At 37.3% G+C, this 18,057-nt stretch overlaps 1 protein-coding gene across 1 annotated transcript; it reads left to right on the forward strand.

Moving 5' to 3' along the window:
• Positions 1-13,859: 13,859 nt before the first annotated feature.
• LOC103401710 (ras-related protein Rab7-like) lies at positions 13,860-17,040 on the forward strand. Its single transcript, XM_029098627.2, has 7 exons — positions 13,860-14,131; positions 14,436-14,462; positions 14,905-15,004; positions 15,115-15,261; positions 15,368-15,448; positions 15,532-15,677; positions 16,743-17,040. The coding sequence occupies exons 1-7, from the start codon at positions 14,073-14,075 to the stop codon at positions 16,804-16,806; spliced, it is 624 nt and encodes a 207-aa protein (XP_028954460.1). The 5' UTR covers positions 13,860-14,072; the 3' UTR covers positions 16,807-17,040.
• Positions 17,041-18,057: the final 1,017 nt, after the last annotated feature.

Here is an 18,057-nt window from a genome sequence, read left to right on the forward strand (position 1 = left end):
AGACCTAATGCGATGTTTTGTTTGAGTATTTACACACTCAAGGGGAAGTGTTGCAGTCATATTTAGAATAGGAATATGACTGTGTAAATCCTAGTGTATATAGGGATATCTTGGAATATTCCCTAAGTTAGATATTATCATATTAGAGTTGTAATCCTATTAGGGTAAGGATTTAACTTATCCTACTACTATAAATAAAGGCACAATGGGGTGATATAACACACACCTCATAATTAAATCTCTTTCTTATCTCTCTCTCTTGCCGTCGGTCTCCCCCTCTCTATTCCCTTAGAATAGTTTAGTAAATTAAGCCTACAATAGTTTATACAATTTCACGCATGATTGAAAGAAAATACCCAAAAAATGAACATTATTGTAATTTCACAAAAATAAAATTGAGTGGTGCTAAACCCAACCATTGTCCTATTTTCTTACCTACATTATAATCTGAACCATCATAAGAGCAATTCCAACCCATTCAAGGCAACTAAATTGCCTCTCCCCAAAAAAACCTCTCCGCCCACACCACGTCAGCCACAATTAAAAAATTGCAAAAATAATTAAAAATAAGAAAAACTATAAAAATTAATTAAAAATATAAAAAAATTATATATTTTTCCTATAAATACCTAACCATGTTCCTCCACCTTACACCACATTTCAATATTTTCAAATACTTTCAACCAATCTTTGATTATTATCTGGAATTAAAAATAAAATTATCTTTTATTATTTTGTAAAAAAATAACAATATTTTAATACCAATAGCTTGGGCTATTCAGTTAGGGGTGGAGATGCACTTGGATAGTTCTTGTTCACTAAAGGCAGTTACTGTTCACTTTAGGGATTGGGTTGCCTATAACCTAGGGGAACATTTAGGGGTGGAGCTGCTCTAAAAGGTGAAAGGTACTTTTTACTCTTACTTCGCACACCGTTATTTCTAAAATGTCTTGAATACAATTCACACCATCCGGCCCAATTAGACGACAACCCATTTCCCACAGGCAATAACTTTTTCTCTTTAGAAATTTGGAGGGTAAGACCTTGACGCGGCCCATTTTTGTGAAGACTGAAAAGAGGAGCCACATCCACGGTTGAAGTTAAAGTTGAGTTTGAATATTTGGGGGTTTGATTGAGATGGAGAAAGAAAAAGATTACGTTGAAGTGCCAAGCCCGTGGAGGATGATTATCATCAAATTGAATGGGGTGGGTAGCTCATATATGTGTGGAGTTCGTTGTTGGGCTCTCTCCTTTTGTTACCACCCATTTGAGAAATTATTCTATTTTATTTGCGAAGGTGTGAAGTGACCAAACACCTTATAAGAGATAGTGTTGGCTTTTGTTGACTATTGTGTCATGGTAATGACACCTATGATGAACTATCTTAATATATTATCGTAAAGCTCGACTCCACAAATGCGTAGACAAAACCATTCATGTAACAGTGTAATGAAGAAGACATAAGCAAGCAAAGTCAGGGGCAATGTGGCAAACATATATACACCCATCAGCCTAATCAGATGGGTAGAACCCAACAAACCCAAATTGGGTCTCGTGACCCGATTTCTGACATAGTCAAATTTCATTATTCCTGCCATCTTTTTTGACCCCATTTCTTGGGGGACAAGGATTGTTTGCCCTCCCACTTTCGGTGTCCTCTTGTTTTGTGTAGTCACGGTTAAGCCACTTCAACATTTTATATTGTTTTTTATAGAGATAATAAGACAAAAATAAATAGTAATATAAAATGTTGACGTGGCTTAACTGTGACCACATAAACATGAGGGCACGGGAGGGCACCGGAAGTGGGAGGGCAGACAATCCTTGTCCTTTCTTGGGTTTGATTCCTCTTAACCTCTTCTATGTCTAAGTGATGTTAGATTTCCTCATTCCTACACCTATTTTCAAATCGAAGTCAGAAAGTTCTGAAAATTTTTCTGATAGTTCTCTCTCTTTTTTTTTCTTTTTTTTTTCTTTAGGTAATTCTGGTAACCATTTTCATCGAGTGATGTAAGAAACTTCATCTACACTTCATGATGTCCAAGTTGGTATGTGTTGTTACTACAATACTAGTTGCTTTAGCGTCAGATATTTAGAACCCTAGAAATTTGTTTTTTTCCTAGTAATTTTGGCCGTTTTCGGTTACAATTGGTTGATGAGCTAGCTACAAAAGCTATCCCATTCATCGAGGTCTAGCTATCCTGTGAATTTGAGCTCATTTGGTTAAATGTTGAAAACTTGGGTTTCTCAAACTTGCCATGTCACCACCACCGCTGCCACCACGGGTGGTGATTTGTGCAGCTCAGTCATCGAGTTTCCTTAAGCACCAGAGAGCGACTAGTGACCTTGTGAACCTGTGTCTAGTTAGTTTCCCAAGATTCAAAAGTGTGGTAATCAAATTAGACTGCCACTTGTTTTTATGATTGATGAAGATCTAACTACTGGATCGTTGTAAATTAGTAGAATGTAATACTCTTAGAATTTTATGGATCAGAAATTCAAACTGATCTTCCGAATTGGATTGCGTAGGGTTGTTGACCTTACCATTAACCACGACTGATGGTTGAATTTTGGTTAATATGCCTGAGTCATTCTTAAATAACAAAGGTAGTACAACAAGGACCCAATTGAGCCCTATGGACCTACCTTTGTTAGGGTGTAATTCTTAGGGGAGATGGATTGTCTGCCCTCCCCTCTCCGTACCCTCCCCATACCCTCATGTTTTGTGCGGTCACGGTTAAACCACGTCAACATTTGCTTTTTGTCTTATTATTTTTATAAAAAAATTAATATAAAATGTTGACGTGGCTTAACCGTGACCGCACAAAATAGGAGCGCATGAGAAGGGTATGAGAAGGGGAGGACAAACAATCCATCTTCATTTTTAGGATGTGCACCTCAGTTCGTGTGCAAGTGGCACGTACAGAGAATTAATTGTTTATTAGGCTTCTAGATGAGATTGATGTTATGTGTGATTGCTAGTATGAGTAAATAAGTTTTGGATCATGTCGAATGATCCTGTAGAACATGTACATCTGTGTGGCTAGGTGTTGGAAGTCATTGCAAATACAATTTGTTTTTTTATTTATTTTATTTTTTATTTTTATTTTTTATGCTTAATAAAGTGGTGAACTACGATTAGTTTGATTCCTTCATAGGGTATATAGACAGTCTAACTTGAGAGTTAAATTCAGCCATAAAGTTAATAAACTTAAACGGTGTATCATGCCTCTAAGTTTGAGACGTGATATTATTACGATTCAGTCTAGGTACAAATTGACAATGGCAAAACTCTTGTAGGGAGAGCAACCCGGAGGTGTGAGGACATTTATTAAATGTTTTAGTCATTAAACTTTCTAAGCTTGCCAAGATAAATATGAATTTTAGTTGCAGTTTATTAGTTAGACAGACTTTGTGATTTTATTACCAGGCTTTATGGTTTATGAATTATGTTGATGTTGACGATTTTATAAATATTGTTTTCTCTATTATTACGTATCTTGTGGCATGCATACACCCACATGGACTTAAAGTATTTCACCAGCCCACAGCTATAGGACACAACTTGCACATGTATGGGTTATATTTCAGCTTGTCCTATTATGAACATCCTCTTTCTAGCTTGCACCAGCTATGACTAGTCATTACTTTGAGATTACTCAGTAATAACATGAGTATATGTTTATTCCCTCAACATGTCATTACTTCGAGATTATTCAGCAATGACATGGTTATACAATTATATCCTCAGCTTGTCATTACTTTGAGACTACTCAATAACGACATGATTATTACCTCGCTTACACTAGTTACCGCTACTGTATGATATTGTCTGATATACCATGGGTAAGTAACATCTCAGTACTTGTATGTATCAGTTTTTCAGTTTCCAGGCTCAATTTTCCAAAATATATGATATAGGTAATCAAAACAGAGGGGGGGGGGGGGGGTTATGTATGATATATCATGGGCAAGTAACATCTCAGTACTTGTATGTATCAGTTTTTCAGTTTCTATGGCACGCTCAGTTTTCCAAAAGATATGATATAGGTAATCAAAACAGAGGAGGAGGGGGGGGGGGGGGGGTGGTATGCATGATATACCATGGGTAAGTAACATCTCAGTACTTGTATGTATCAGTTTTTCAGTTTCTATGGAAGGCTCAGTTTTCCAAAAGATACGATATAGGTATCAAAACAGGGGGAGGGGGGGGGGGGGGGGGTGGGGTAAGTATGTTCAAAAAACAAAATATTTTAGAAAATTTATTTTTTTTTTCGCCCCTGAGAACTTAATGGCATAAATCTTCTTGACGTCAAAGCAAACTTTGATGGTTCTGATTAGTTCCTACCGAGTAGGACTACTCTCTTATATTCTCTTAGTTTTTATGAACGTCCATCCTTTAATGTAAAACATATGTCATGCTTTGAACAACTTATCATGCATATAGTGGATCATTAATTTGGTGTGGCCCTTGGGGGGTGTGGTCTTGAAATAATTATAATATTTTTAGTAAGTTTCCAATTTGGACCCGAACTAAATTCAAAGGAAACTCTGCCGAATTTTCAGTAGATTATTCGAAGTCATTTGATTAGATTGTAATGCATGCTCGTTATGGCTATGTCACATTCTTGGTGATGGCTAGCATGCCTTAATTTCGGTGTTCACTTTGACATCAGGATCATAGTGTGTCAGTTTGGTATCAAAGTCGAAGGTACTACTTTGGAAACGGAAGACAGTTGATGTCCTCAGTTCCACTTTGGTGTTGATGTACTTGTGAAAATTTCGAGGATGATATTTTCTTAAAGGGAGTAGATTATCCTATGTCATATTCAAGGGTCTGATGACCAAAATACCCCCACAAGAAAAAGTGTTGACTTTTGTTGACTATCGTGTCGTGACACGTATGATTTATTACTTTGGTATATTCTCGTAGAGCTCGATCCCACGAACATGTAGACAAAAACCGTTTGCATAAGGGAGTTGTAACAAAAGAGAAATAAGTAAGCAAAGTCAGAGGCTCGTGCTTTGGCATAACGACTCCATCCCAGTGCTGGCGGTTGTGGCGATGGTGGTCCTTGAACACGTTGCTGTAGTCACATGGTGCGAAAATTAACTTAACACACAAATTGAACCCTCTTGTTGTCAAATTGTAGTATAAATGCAAGTAGGGATCATTCTAAACTGAGGATTAGGAGGGCTTGCTAAAACCTCTAAACTGACTTAAAAACATATAAAAAAAGTTAAAAATACTAAACTAGACTCATAGAACTTAAAACAAACTCAAAGGACTCAAAATAAACTCAAAGGACTCAAAATAAGCTAAAAACGCTCAAATCTGCCTAAAAACACAAACTGGGCAGATTTGGACTCTAACACACTTTTGGGACACCTAAAAACACAAATCAAAACAGATTTTGACTAATAAAACACTTTAAAGTAAAGGGGGTTTTGGTTTTGATGAATTTGAAAACAAAACAAGTAAATTAAAGAACTAATGAAATCTGCACGAATTTGAGTAAATTGAATGGATGGAAGGCTAGCTAGGAGGTTCTTCTCCACACATGACATACTTGCACATAAACCAATTTTCAGTTGTTCTTTCGATCAATCATGAAACTCAACATCCCAGGTTAATTAAGTCCGCTTAAATTAACCTTCAAGTTCTCCTTAAGTTATTGAATTGGATGGGAAAACGCATACAACAATTCAAGCATTCTTTAAAAGTTCTTTACGTGAACAGCACAATAAAGATACAATCAAAGATCATTAAGCATTATGAAAACTATAAGTATTGACGAGGCATTCGTTACTATGATGAGCATGAAACTCTTGCCAAGAATTTATTTAACGCGATCGTTTATAAGCGACCTCCACTACTTGTGAATATAAGTTTGTAACTATTAGGTGAAACTCTCTTATACTCTAGCATCATATTCATGCATGCAAACTAAGTGTGCACTCTTAATAAACATACACGAATAAGTTATCAATCAAGCAGTTAAACAAATTGAATTCACAACTTATGAAATCACAACTGAAGGTAATCAAATCATATTGCAAGCATGAACATGGTTTCAAATTCCCCCCTAGCTAAGGGGGGTTTAGTTCCTCATACTCACAAAGAAAAGATAAACAAATTTCAACATTGAAAACAAAAGAATGAAAACACCTAAAAACGCTCCAACAATCCAACTTGAATGGCAAGCATGTCCAAGGGTCCTCCTTCTTCTCTTTGTTGCGGCACAAAGTGTGGTTTGATGGATGAGTGGTAAATTATGGTGGTGGATGGATATAGGTGAGTTATGGTGAAGGGTGGATGGGTGGATTGTGTTCTCACCCAAGGAATGAAAGTGTAAGTGTATGGAGTTGTGAGATGTGAATGTAGTGTCTTTGGATGGATCTTTTCTCCTCCCTTGTTATGGTGAAGGGTGGATGTATTTATAGGCTAGGGAGAGGACCACCATCTAATTAAGGTGGTAGTGGTGTATGTTGTGGTAATGAGTGGATGTAATGGGTGTAGTGGGTGAGTGTTTGGTAATGAGTGGATGTAATGGGTGTAGTGGATGAATGTTTGGTAATGAGTGGATGTAATGGGTGTAGTGGATGAGTGTTTGGTAATGAGTGGATGTAATGGGTGTAGTGGGTGAGTGTTTGGTAATGAGTGGATGTAATGGGTGTAGTGGATGAGTGTTTGTAGTTGTAGGTCAAAACACTTGCACACACACATGCTGATTTCTAGCCTTCTAATCTTCAAAAACGTCCATCCTCATGTCTCCATGCTTGCACTATCCAATCTTGGCCCAAAAATGCTCTAAAGTGCTATAAATAGCACTTTGTTGCCAACTTTGTTATTTGAACCTACAAACACACGAAAATAGCTTAAAGTACTAAAATAACTAGAATTAAACTAAGTAAATGCCAAGAAACAAGCTCACTAAATTGCATAAATATGCTCCTATCATCAGACATGTTGCTCTGGCTAGATAAGATGAAGATCTATTTGGCGGCGGGGGATTGGGAGTCCATTTTGGCCGGGTCATTGTTTGGTTGTAGGGATAGGGAGGTCTTGATGTTCTTCCTAGGTCTAAACAGGGCGTAAACATAGCTGATTAGAGAGGAGTGGGACTCGGTGTTTGTGGGTTCGGTGCTTTTGATAGGCATAATAGTCTTACGAGTTGGACAACATCGTCTTCGGGTAGTCCTGCTGTTGGCGAGAAGTAATGACATAAAATTTTACATCATAAATCATTGACATCAAAAGCTGAACAAAACGAGTAATCCCTGATCAGAAGAAATAGAGTTTTAAATATTGTGAAAATGATTTAAATTTGTGGGTTTAGTGAAATTGAAAGAAGGCATGATGATTTAAATTTGTTCTTTTAATTATTCTGGAGCCAAGATGCCACACGTCAGAGGAATTAAAACAGTATATATTCCGACTTATTCTGAAAGCTATGGTCTTTGGATGACTATCTATTCTCAAAGATAACAAGTCATTTTTCTGAAACATAGTTGGGGGCAATTGTTGGACCATAATTTTCTAGGGTCGGAGTAAGGCGGATCATAATACAAATACCTCAAAAGTTCAATCATGGATTAACAACGTCCCATTCAAGCTGAATAAACTGAGCAGTGATGCCACCATCATCATCTTTTGGAGCAGTGGGCGAGGTCCAACAACTTCACTGTGATTGAACATGCTTGTTTCGTAAGATAAGGAAACCTAACCCAACAATGAATCAACAGGTTTCTTATAATTTTGGAGTCCTTACAATCTATAGATTGGTGTGCCACACAAGTAATCACACTCCTAAGAGGATTGAATATCTACTTCCTAGATATCCTTAGGGGTTCTCCTAATTAAATACGGAGTTCCTATCCTAAAAGGTTTCTACCTCGACTATTATAAATATAGCCTTCTAGGGTTCATCTCTGGAAGCGCAATTATCGCACACTTATTCTTTTGCCTACTGCTTGAGTCTCATAATATTGCTACTAACTTGACTGTCGGAACACCTTTGACCGACACCTCTTGGTCTTTGGCCACTTACAGTTGCCTCCTATTTTGTAAGTAAACGGATTTTTGCATCTCCACCCTTCACGGCAATGTGCGAATTTGGTTTGACATTGAACAAATCTATACTTGAGCAAGCTTTGAAGCTTGAATTTCAAGCAAGCAACAACGAGGATGAGTATGGAGTGCTACTCCCCGAACTTAGGACATCAATGGAACTTTAAGTGAAAGAACTATCAATCCATCGGGAGTCGACTTTGATTCTCAACCAAGTCAAGGGAGAATATGTCACCCATAATCCAGCTATAGGGCTCTGTTTGGCCAAGGCCAAGAAACTATTCAAAAAGTATGAATTCAGCAAATCCCACATAATGAAAACAGTCATGTTCATGCACTAGAAAACATCGCATCCACTGTGAATCATTGTCCGATGAATTATTCCCTTCGAGTACCTCCCTACCCCAAGAGTTCGCCAAACAGAGCTAGACATGGTTGCTACTATCGATACAAGAGAGAATTGGATGGATGAAATCATTGACTACATCCAGGACAAGAAAATTCTTAAGCATCACCACTTGGCAGGAAATTTGTCCAAAAGGCTTCAAGGAGCACTGTTATTCACGAAAGACTCTACTGACATTCTTACTCTAGACCTCACATATTGTGTGTGACTTCGGAAAGAGGCTTACAAATCCTTAGTGATATCTATTCGGGTATCTGAGAACCACTCTAGTGGAAGATCTTTAGCAGATAAGGCAATAACGGTAGGTTATGAGGCTGAATGCTTTGGATTGCGCCTAGACCTGTGACAAGTGTCAGAGGTACGCACCAATGAATCATGAACATGCAAAAGAACTTAACATCCTTACTAGGGCATGACCCTTTAAGAAATGGGGCATCGATCTTGTTGGTCCGCTTAAGAAGGCCATAGGAAACAAGGAGTACTTAATAGTAGCAACATATTACTTTTGTAAGTGGATTGAGGTAGAACCTTTATCTCTGATAACTAGCGCAGTGGTCATACATTTTTTTTTTGGAACAGACATTTCTTATCGTTTTAGAATGCCTCACACTATATTTATTGACAATGGTTTGTAATTCACCAGCTTTGAAGTCATGAACTGGTACAAGGTTTTAGAATCCGTCATCTCACCTCCACTCCACAATACCTTAGGGCAACGGTCAAGCAGAAGTTTCAAACAAGACAATCTTACAATGTTTAAAGAAAAGACTTGAGGAAAAGGGCAGATGGCCAAAAGAACTGCTCGAAGTTCTATGGCATATTGCATCACTGTTTGTAAATCAACTAGGAAACCTCCATTTCCAATGCTTATGGAACATAAGCTATTATTACTGTCCAAGTCATAACAATGCCAAACTTATACATTGAAGAAATGACTGAGTTAGAAAAAGTAGAGATCGTCAAATCTGACCTTGACTTTGTGGAAAAACGTAGGGAATGTGCCCAAGTTTGATTTGCTGCCTATCAACTTCAGATTCAGTCATACTAAAAAGAGGTGTTAAGCCTCAAAGTTTTCATGTTGGAGACCTTGGCTTAAGGAAAATCTTCCAAAACATAAAACTACCAAAGAGGGCAAGCTCGGGGCAAACTGGAAGGGTTGTATAGAGTCGTGGGAATAGGAGACAGAGGAACATACAACCTGACTCACATCGATAGAACTCTAATGGCCAAAAGGTGAAATGTCACAATTTCCAGCGGTACTACTAAAGATCTCACAATGTTGCGGCCTACGTATAAACAAGTTTATGGAGAACTCATATCCTTAATGCCCCGCCATAGGCTACTGGCCAAGAATGGTTCATAATGCATTACAAATCACGACATTCTTTCTTAGAACTAGACCAGTGATTTGATTCTTCTTCCCAAAGATATATAGGCAGTTTAATTCGGATTCAATCACACCCCCTCATTAAACCCCTATTTCTTTTATAATAAAAAAGTTTAAAGTTTAATTATCTCTCGACCTTTGTCTGTTCCTTCATTTGTTTTTCTTTTTTATGGTATAGGGAATCCCCAATATCCTAAATAATACAAGCTTTGAAATTTCGCATAATTGCAAGTCTAAAAATTCAAAGTGATAATGTAAGAGGAGTCTCCTATAGCCCATTTTGTGGTGTTCTAGTTAGCACCTTAGGAGGCTCGAGCCGTATTGAGTGCGGCTACGATAGGCAGGCTACAGACACAGAGACATTGCCCCTTACTCTGCAAGTTCCAACGTACCATCCAGTTTTTGAAAAGATTATACAACCAAATGATTGTAGGTTATAACATCTGAACCTAAGCTCTACACCATTCGAGCGAATAATCGAAAAGGCTATCCAAAAATTATCCGATTGGTTGCTTTGAACTCTGACTTGGAGTCTGATTACTTTTATATTGAACCAGCGTACTACACCAAGTACATTATGCGGCACCATATGTCTAATGCAGGTTTGAATTAGGAATCCAGACTAGGAAACCCTCCAGAGGAATTTTTATTTTAGTGGAGCTCTAAAACATGAAAACACCTTAGCCAAGTTAACTAAGTGTAGTCTGATCAGAAATGCTCAGGTCCAACGCATATGGTCTAACAAAAAGATCAAAAAGGTGTTTCTAACCCACATACAAGTGACCAATTACCTAACAAACTTTCATTTAAGATTCACTAGGATGAACACATAATTTGGACTAAGAAGAAAACCCCTTCTTGGTGGCACGTTGCAACTATTAAAATCCTCAAACCTGGAATCGGCAAGATGAAAGAACAAACGGACATATAGTCTCACTTAAAGGAAGAAGATTACACTAACATTAAAAACCGTACATCATTTCGGGCATGACTCATCACTTTCTCATCCTTTATCTGACCAATGCATCAAAGCATGTTTAGAGTAAAAGATTTTTCATGAGTTTTTAAACTTGGTGTTAGAATATGGTGGTACTCCGATTATCACAGTGAAAATCTCTGTAAACACTAAGTTTGAGAGGCAACATTTTTCCAAATCAATGTTATTGAGAGAGGCTTATAGCTCTGTCCCAGGCTTACAAGCTTATTCGTGTTTTGCTCTGTTACTTATTACTCCATAGGTTTACTTCATAAAAATTTGTCAGATTAAAACTTTATTCCGTGATTAGGAAACAAAGGATGAAAAGTTCCAAGCACTTTACTCTAACAAGATCAATGACTTGGTTAAAACAACACTTAAAAAAAATGTGTAGGCACATGTGTATTGCATAATCAAAGTCCCATGAGTTGGGAAAAAAGTACAATTCTTCGGGAAGACACGCCCTCACCCTTACCGCAAAATTTATGTAAGAAAGGTGCTTTCTTCCAGTGGTGATGCTTGTTATTCTAGCTTGTTCAGCTGACTTTAGGAGGATGATGAGAGGATTCAATGAAGAAGAACCCACTGAACAATCTTGACACTCTGCTCAAGTTGAATGCGTATGCAAAGGTTGCAAGGAGGATGTTGTTATAGAGCAGAGTATGGAGATACAGAACCTGATGAGGAGAAAAGTTTACTATGTTTTGGCTTGTCCTTAATTTTTGATAACAATGAATGGGAGCGTTGCAGATTTCTTGGCTACATGTCCTAATTATCAAGGGCTAAAAGTGAGGAATGGCTACAAGAGTTGGAGTATAGCAAAAATGGAGGAGAGCCATACTTTGGATATGAAATTTGGAAGAGAAAAGTTTGAAAAAAAGGAAAGAAAATATAAGCTATGAAAAGAGTCTTTGAATAATCTCACAGTTGAATTCAGAACGCCTCACCTCGAGAGTCATGTGTCCAAAGGCAGAAGTCAATTGATAATGTAAGGAGCCGCCCCTTGTTTATTGTGCACACGTAATATGACATCCCTTATCATTGTTGTCTTCGTGCCACAACTTTCGAGCCTGAATGTCTAAACAACTCATGACTTACGAAGTTGAATTACCACATGTTGGAAAAATTCAAAACGATATGTATTTCACTTTACTTCAAAAGGCATGGTCTTTGGATCCTCAAGGGGAACAACCCTTTTAGTTGCATAGTTAGGGGCAATTATAGGACCATAATTTTTCAGGGCCGGAGAAAGGTGGATTGGAACAAGAATACCTCAGAAGTCCCGTCATGGACAACTTTCACCACAAAACTGTACAAATGCATTAGTGATGCCACCATTATCTTGTTTCGAATAAGTAAGAAGTCCGTCAACTTAGCTAAGATTGACCATTCTTGTTTCGTAAGATAGGGAAACTAGATCTGGTATGGAATCAGCCATGTTTCCTATATTCTTGGACATTCCTACAATTTAGAGATTTGGCGTGCGGCATATGTAATCACACTCTTAAGATGATGCAATATTTACTCCTAGAAATCCTCTGGAATTCTCAAAGTTTAATACGGATTCTATATCCTAAAAGGACTCATCTTATCTGGTATAAATACGTCAATCCAGGGTTCATCTCTGGTAATTCAATTATCACATACTCCATTCTCTAGCCACTGCTTGAATCTCAAGTATTTGCTTATTAACTTGATCGTCATAGAGCCTTTGGCAGGCACCCAACCATTCCTAATGTTGCTTATGGTAGTTTCTTGTTTTAAAGGTAGTTGAGTTTGTGCATCTCCACTGCTTGTGGCTGTGCACGAATTGGTCCCAACAAGCACCAAAAATAATTTGAAATCAGGTTTCATTTTCTCATTAATCCTACTCCTCTTTCTCTGCCCTCCAAACAATACAATCAGAATCAAAATCATTTGGGCCAAGGATTGCAAGGGAAAGGGTGGGTTGATGATTCGATGGAAAGGGGTTGGGTTACAGATAGACGGGAAAGGGAGGAGTCGACGTATTATAGAGGACGGGTGGCTCGACGAAGCTGGCGACTTAGATCTGGAAGAAGACTGACTGGCGGGAGTTGATGCTTGACTTTGCTATTGTTGATGAGACAAGTGACCCGTGAGATGTTATTATTTTGTAGTTTTAATTGTTTTTAAAACATTTTAAATTTTTTTGGTTTTTATATAATTCACATGGCACAATATTATTATAACACTGGGTTCTATCTGTGTGCCAAGTGAGCACACTGATAAAATTTTTGATGGGATTCTAATGGAAAAACGAGATGATTTATGACATCTAATTTTCAGAACGAAATTGATTGATTTTCGATTTCAATGACTAAAGTGAAGAGTTTGATCAATTTATGATAAAACCTTTTTTTTTTTTTTTTTTTTTCAGCCGTTCTTCCATGGCCACTTCTCTAGTGTTGCTTACTTTTCAAGCTTCTTAAATCAATTATATTTTTGGGGAAAGTCAGATGCATATTCCTTATTTTTGTTGGGCATGAGCTTATGATCCTATGGAAGTCAATCATGCATGTTCTTGTAGGCACCAAGTCTGTCTCTACTCACTACGAGCCACCAGCAGAGATTAGGTTTTTGATGCTAAAGTAACTAAAGATATGGCAACCAATTTGCAGCTTAATTGAAAACAAACCAACCAACAATGTCCAATCTGTCAAATTACAATCAAACATACAGAGATGAGAGATGTTTCATTTACGTTGAGGTAACCACGACTGGCACTAAGGCCAATAGCAAGTCAACTAACAAGCACTTTTTTTTTTGAGTCCTCTCTACTGCTGATTAATTGACATTGTCAATCAATTAATTTTATCATTAAAAAAAATTATTGAAAGAGCTCAGCTGGCGGGTAACGTTGGTTTTGGTTGGCAAAGTTCACATGGCTCTCACTTTGTATCATTCAATTCAACACATCACATGAAAAATTAATTAATTAAAAAAAAAAAGAAATTTTAGAAAAGAAAAGTGTAGCCCAAGAAAAAGTTGAGCACCTAGCTAGTGACTTAAGAAGAATCAGGAACCACCTTGAAAATGGCCTCCCCTTTTCTTTATCAGACGTGATCCTAGTTTCTTTTTCCAAACTTTTCCCAACATTTTGCATCCTATTGGATTTAAAGGAAGCAAACACTTCAACTTTGATCATTAAAGCTTGGAGCTCGATCAGCAAAAAACTTTTCTTTATTTGTCTTCAACAATAATACAGCCAGCCATGGATATTTCTATGAAAAGAAGAACGCTGCTTAAGGTCATCGTCCTTGGAGATAGTGGGTATGTGATGCCATAACTGATTTTCTTTCTGCTGTTAGTTTTTTATACAAGGATATTGGAAGAGGGTAATCGAACTTGAGCCCTCATGTGTAAGGACGAACGTCCTTTAACCAACTTAGTTACAAGCCCCTTACACTAATTCTTCTTTTCCCCTGTAATCGGGTTTGTTCACTGATATCAACTATTTTCTTCTTTGGCGCCCCCCCCCCCCCCCCCACCAAAAAAAAAAAAAAGAAAAAGAAAAAGAAAAGATCTATTCTTTACTGATATGAACTATGTTCTTCTTGTTTGTGTGCAATTTCAGGGTGGGAAAGACGTCTTTGATGAATCAGTATCCTTTCCATATATGCAACCAGAACCGTAATTATATATGAACACACACACACACACACACACACAGAGAATTGATCAGTTGTCATTAATTCTGTATTTTATGATGTTGGTGTTTGATTTCTCTTCGTTTGTATGTCCACATGCTGCAGTTAACACAAATATTGAAGAATGTGGTTTATTTTCTGAAAGGGTAGATGTGGTTTGAATTCTTGTTTTGCTGCGATCAGGTCTTGTATATACATATTTTTCATGAAAAACTGTAGTTGAATGGCGGTTCTTTGTTAGTTTGTTCATGCATAAATTTTGAGGACATGAATGGACAAGCATTAAACTGGAACTTATCGTTAGTAATTGATTCCACATAACATGGTTTTATGCAAACTTGTGCATGGCTACATTTGAATATACTACTATGTGTGGATCCTTTATGTTTTGTCCAGATATGTTTATAAGAAGTTCAATCGACAATATAAAGCTACAATTGGTGCAGATTTTGTCACCAAGGAACTTCAGATTGATGACAAATTGGTGACCTTGCAAGTGAGTAATTAGAACATTAATACTATCTTATATATTATTCACATACAGCTAACTAAACAAGGCTTAATTATGCTCTTTTTTAATATGTTTGCTGCGTCTGTATTTGACAGATTTGGGACACAGCAGGGCAAGAAAGATTTCATAGTCTTGGAGCTGCGTTTTATCGCGGATCAGATTGCTGCGTTCTTGTGTATGATGTGAATGTTAATAAATCATTTGAAGCACTTCAGAACTGGCATGAAGAGTTTCTCAAACAGGTTTCCGAAAACGGTTCTTCATTTTTCCAATTTGTCAGTTCATGGTACGTAATCTTTATTTCCGAATATTTTCATTTTCATTTTCATTTTCATTAATGGTTATCAGGCAGATCCAACTGACCCAGCAGCATTTCCCTTCATACTACTGGGAAACAAAATTGACATAGATGGTGGAAACAGCCGTGAGGTATATATACATGGATAAATGATGCATCCTGAAAATTTTCTAAGCTTTATTCTTGGAATTAATACAACATATTAATTTTGCAGGTTTCTGAGAAGAAAGCTAGGGAATGGTGTGCTGCAAAGGGAAACATACCTTACTTTGAGACCTCGGCGAAAGAGGATTACAATGTTGATGAAGCATTTCTATGTGTTGCAAAAACAGGACTAACCAATGAACATGAACAAGACATGTAAGTACACAACTTGACATGATTACCATTCTTTCTATACACAACAAAATGTATAGGGTTCATTCTGGTTCCTTCCACATCTTTTATTGTTGCCTATCTTGATTATGGTATGCTTGGCTGTTCTTTCAGCTAAAAGCATTTCTAGAATGGCTAAAAGCGCTTTTAGAATGTCTAAAAGTGCTTTCACATAACCAAAAACACTCGTGATAACATTTGGAAGCAAATGTTCAAATGCTTCCAAGTTCCGGGGTCGGAAAAAAGATAATGCTTCCAAGTTAAAAGATTTGTAGTGTACATATGGAGAAGGACCTAGTAGCAAGGTGTTCACCACACTTCTGAGTGTTCATCTAGGAAAACCACTGTTCTAAAAATCCCCGCCTAGGCGATAGGCGGCTGGTCACCGCCCCGATTAATGCTTAAGCATTTGAAAATTACGAAAGGGCGCCTAGTCCAGCTGAGGCGCCCGCCTAGCCCGCCCAGACCCGCCTAGGCACCTGCCTAGGTTACGACTCACTCAGACAAAAAAATAGATAACTTTCATTTTGCATTTAATTTTTTTTAATAAATTGTAAGAGACTTGTTGAATACTTAAATGAGCACAAACTATATGCGCGTTCCCCATGTTTTCATTATGTTCCAATACTTCATAATACATATGTTATTCTATTTTGTAATTTATGATGAAATTATATATATTTTAAGTATAAACAGATACTTATTTACACGAAATATGATGAATTTACTTAAATCCGCCTAGTCCGCCTAGGCGCCTAGGTGCTAGGCCAATGGATTTACTTAAATCCACCTAGTCCGCTTAGACGCCCTCCCGCCTAGGCGCCTAGGTGCTAGGCCCCAGCTCGCCACCCGACTAGCACCTAACGTCTTTTAGAACCTTGATGAAAACTTGGATTTCATCGTGCTTATTAAAGCAGTTCTAGCAAAAAGTTTTTATGAGCATAAATGTTTCGTACAAAATCACTCTCAAACAAACCCATTGTCTCTTTTTCATTTCTATCTCGAAGGTACAACATAACCAAGCTAATATGCTAGTTTTCAATGCTGCAGTTACTTCCAAGGTATTTCAGAAACTGTTTCAGAAGCAGATCAAAGAGGAGTCTGTGCATGCTAAGGATGGGCTACCTCTTCTGAATATGTAATATTTTTCTATAATTTTTTCATTCTTTTGAGGGTGGAAGAAAATATGTCATACCTTCATGTGTTATAGTGTGCCATCTAGCATTCCTAAATGTACCATTGTGAGTCTACATTTTAGCTCTAATTTTCACAACTGCGTATGAAATGAACTATGTACCATTGTTTCTGTTCGAATTAAAATAACCAAGACAGAAATATCTTATTATGAGTATGGTTTTACCTTCTCATGAAGCTTTTATTTTTAGGTTCCGAGTCTTTTTTCTTTCTTTTCAATATAACGGTATTAAGAGTGGGGAATTTGGATTAAGCCGCACAGTGAAACAACCATAATACGATATCAAAATGTATTATTCATGGGACTTCAATCCAAGACCTCTCACTTACAAGTGAGGAGGAATACAACTAGATTGTAGTGCTAGTGGCTAGACTTTGACTATAGCTATAAGACACTTAGATAAATACTTTATTTTATACAACTATGTTGACATTAAGGGCTGAAAATAAATTGGTATAGAACTTGTCACACCTGATCGTGACATACATCTAGGATTGACGCGTGATGCTTTACTGTAGGGGATGTGAGGAAATACAAACAAGAAATACCGAACTGAAATTATAATAAAATAAGATGGTGGGTTATGGTCATAATCAAGACACCGAAAATCACGAAGGATGCACCCATACATCCATTAGCCCTTCTACATCAATACACAAGGTTCTCAAATCTATCGTTCATAAATACAAAACTATGGCTACAGAGACACAGTTTGGCTGAAGCCTATACCTCTAAAGCTTCACATTGTAGACCGAATCTAAGGCATCAATGAACCAACAAAAACAAGGTATGCGATTTCGGATCACTTAATGAAATCAATGAAGATTGGGTTCCGGATCACTTGTGAAGTCAAGACTTAGTTGTTTTTGGCTTTCTTTGTCAATCTTGTAATTATGTACCACACATGCTCTTTAGATCAATTTTCCTTAGATTAGACTTTAGGATACTTGGTTCTAAAATCTGAGTTATGGAGGATCAAAGTGCTAATGGTGTTGCCTCAACTCAAGTAAGGTTTGTACATGTATATACATTTTACGTTTAAATTTCTTATGCATTATGACTAGTGAAGTTGTCCTATCATAATTGCTTACTGTTTTTATGCGAGCTGGGCATGCAATTTAAGGCAGCCCACATGGGTTGACTGACACCTTTTATATGAGATTGAATCAC

This window comes from Malus domestica, chromosome 15 (assembly GCF_042453785.1).
Source record: "Malus domestica chromosome 15, GDT2T_hap1".
Taxonomy (NCBI): domain Eukaryota; kingdom Viridiplantae; phylum Streptophyta; class Magnoliopsida; order Rosales; family Rosaceae; genus Malus; species Malus domestica.

Coding starts and splice junctions, on each gene's coding strand:
- LOC103401710 (XM_029098627.2), top strand. CDS start 14,073: ATGGATATTTCTATGAAAAGAAGAACGCTGCTTAAGGTCATCGTCCTT. Junction 15,005..15,114: donor ACAAATTGGTGACCTTGCAA/GTGAGTAATTAG, acceptor TGTATTTGACAG/ATTTGGGACACAGCAGGGCA. Junction 15,449..15,531: donor ATGGTGGAAACAGCCGTGAG/GTATATATACAT, acceptor TTAATTTTGCAG/GTTTCTGAGAAGAAAGCTAG.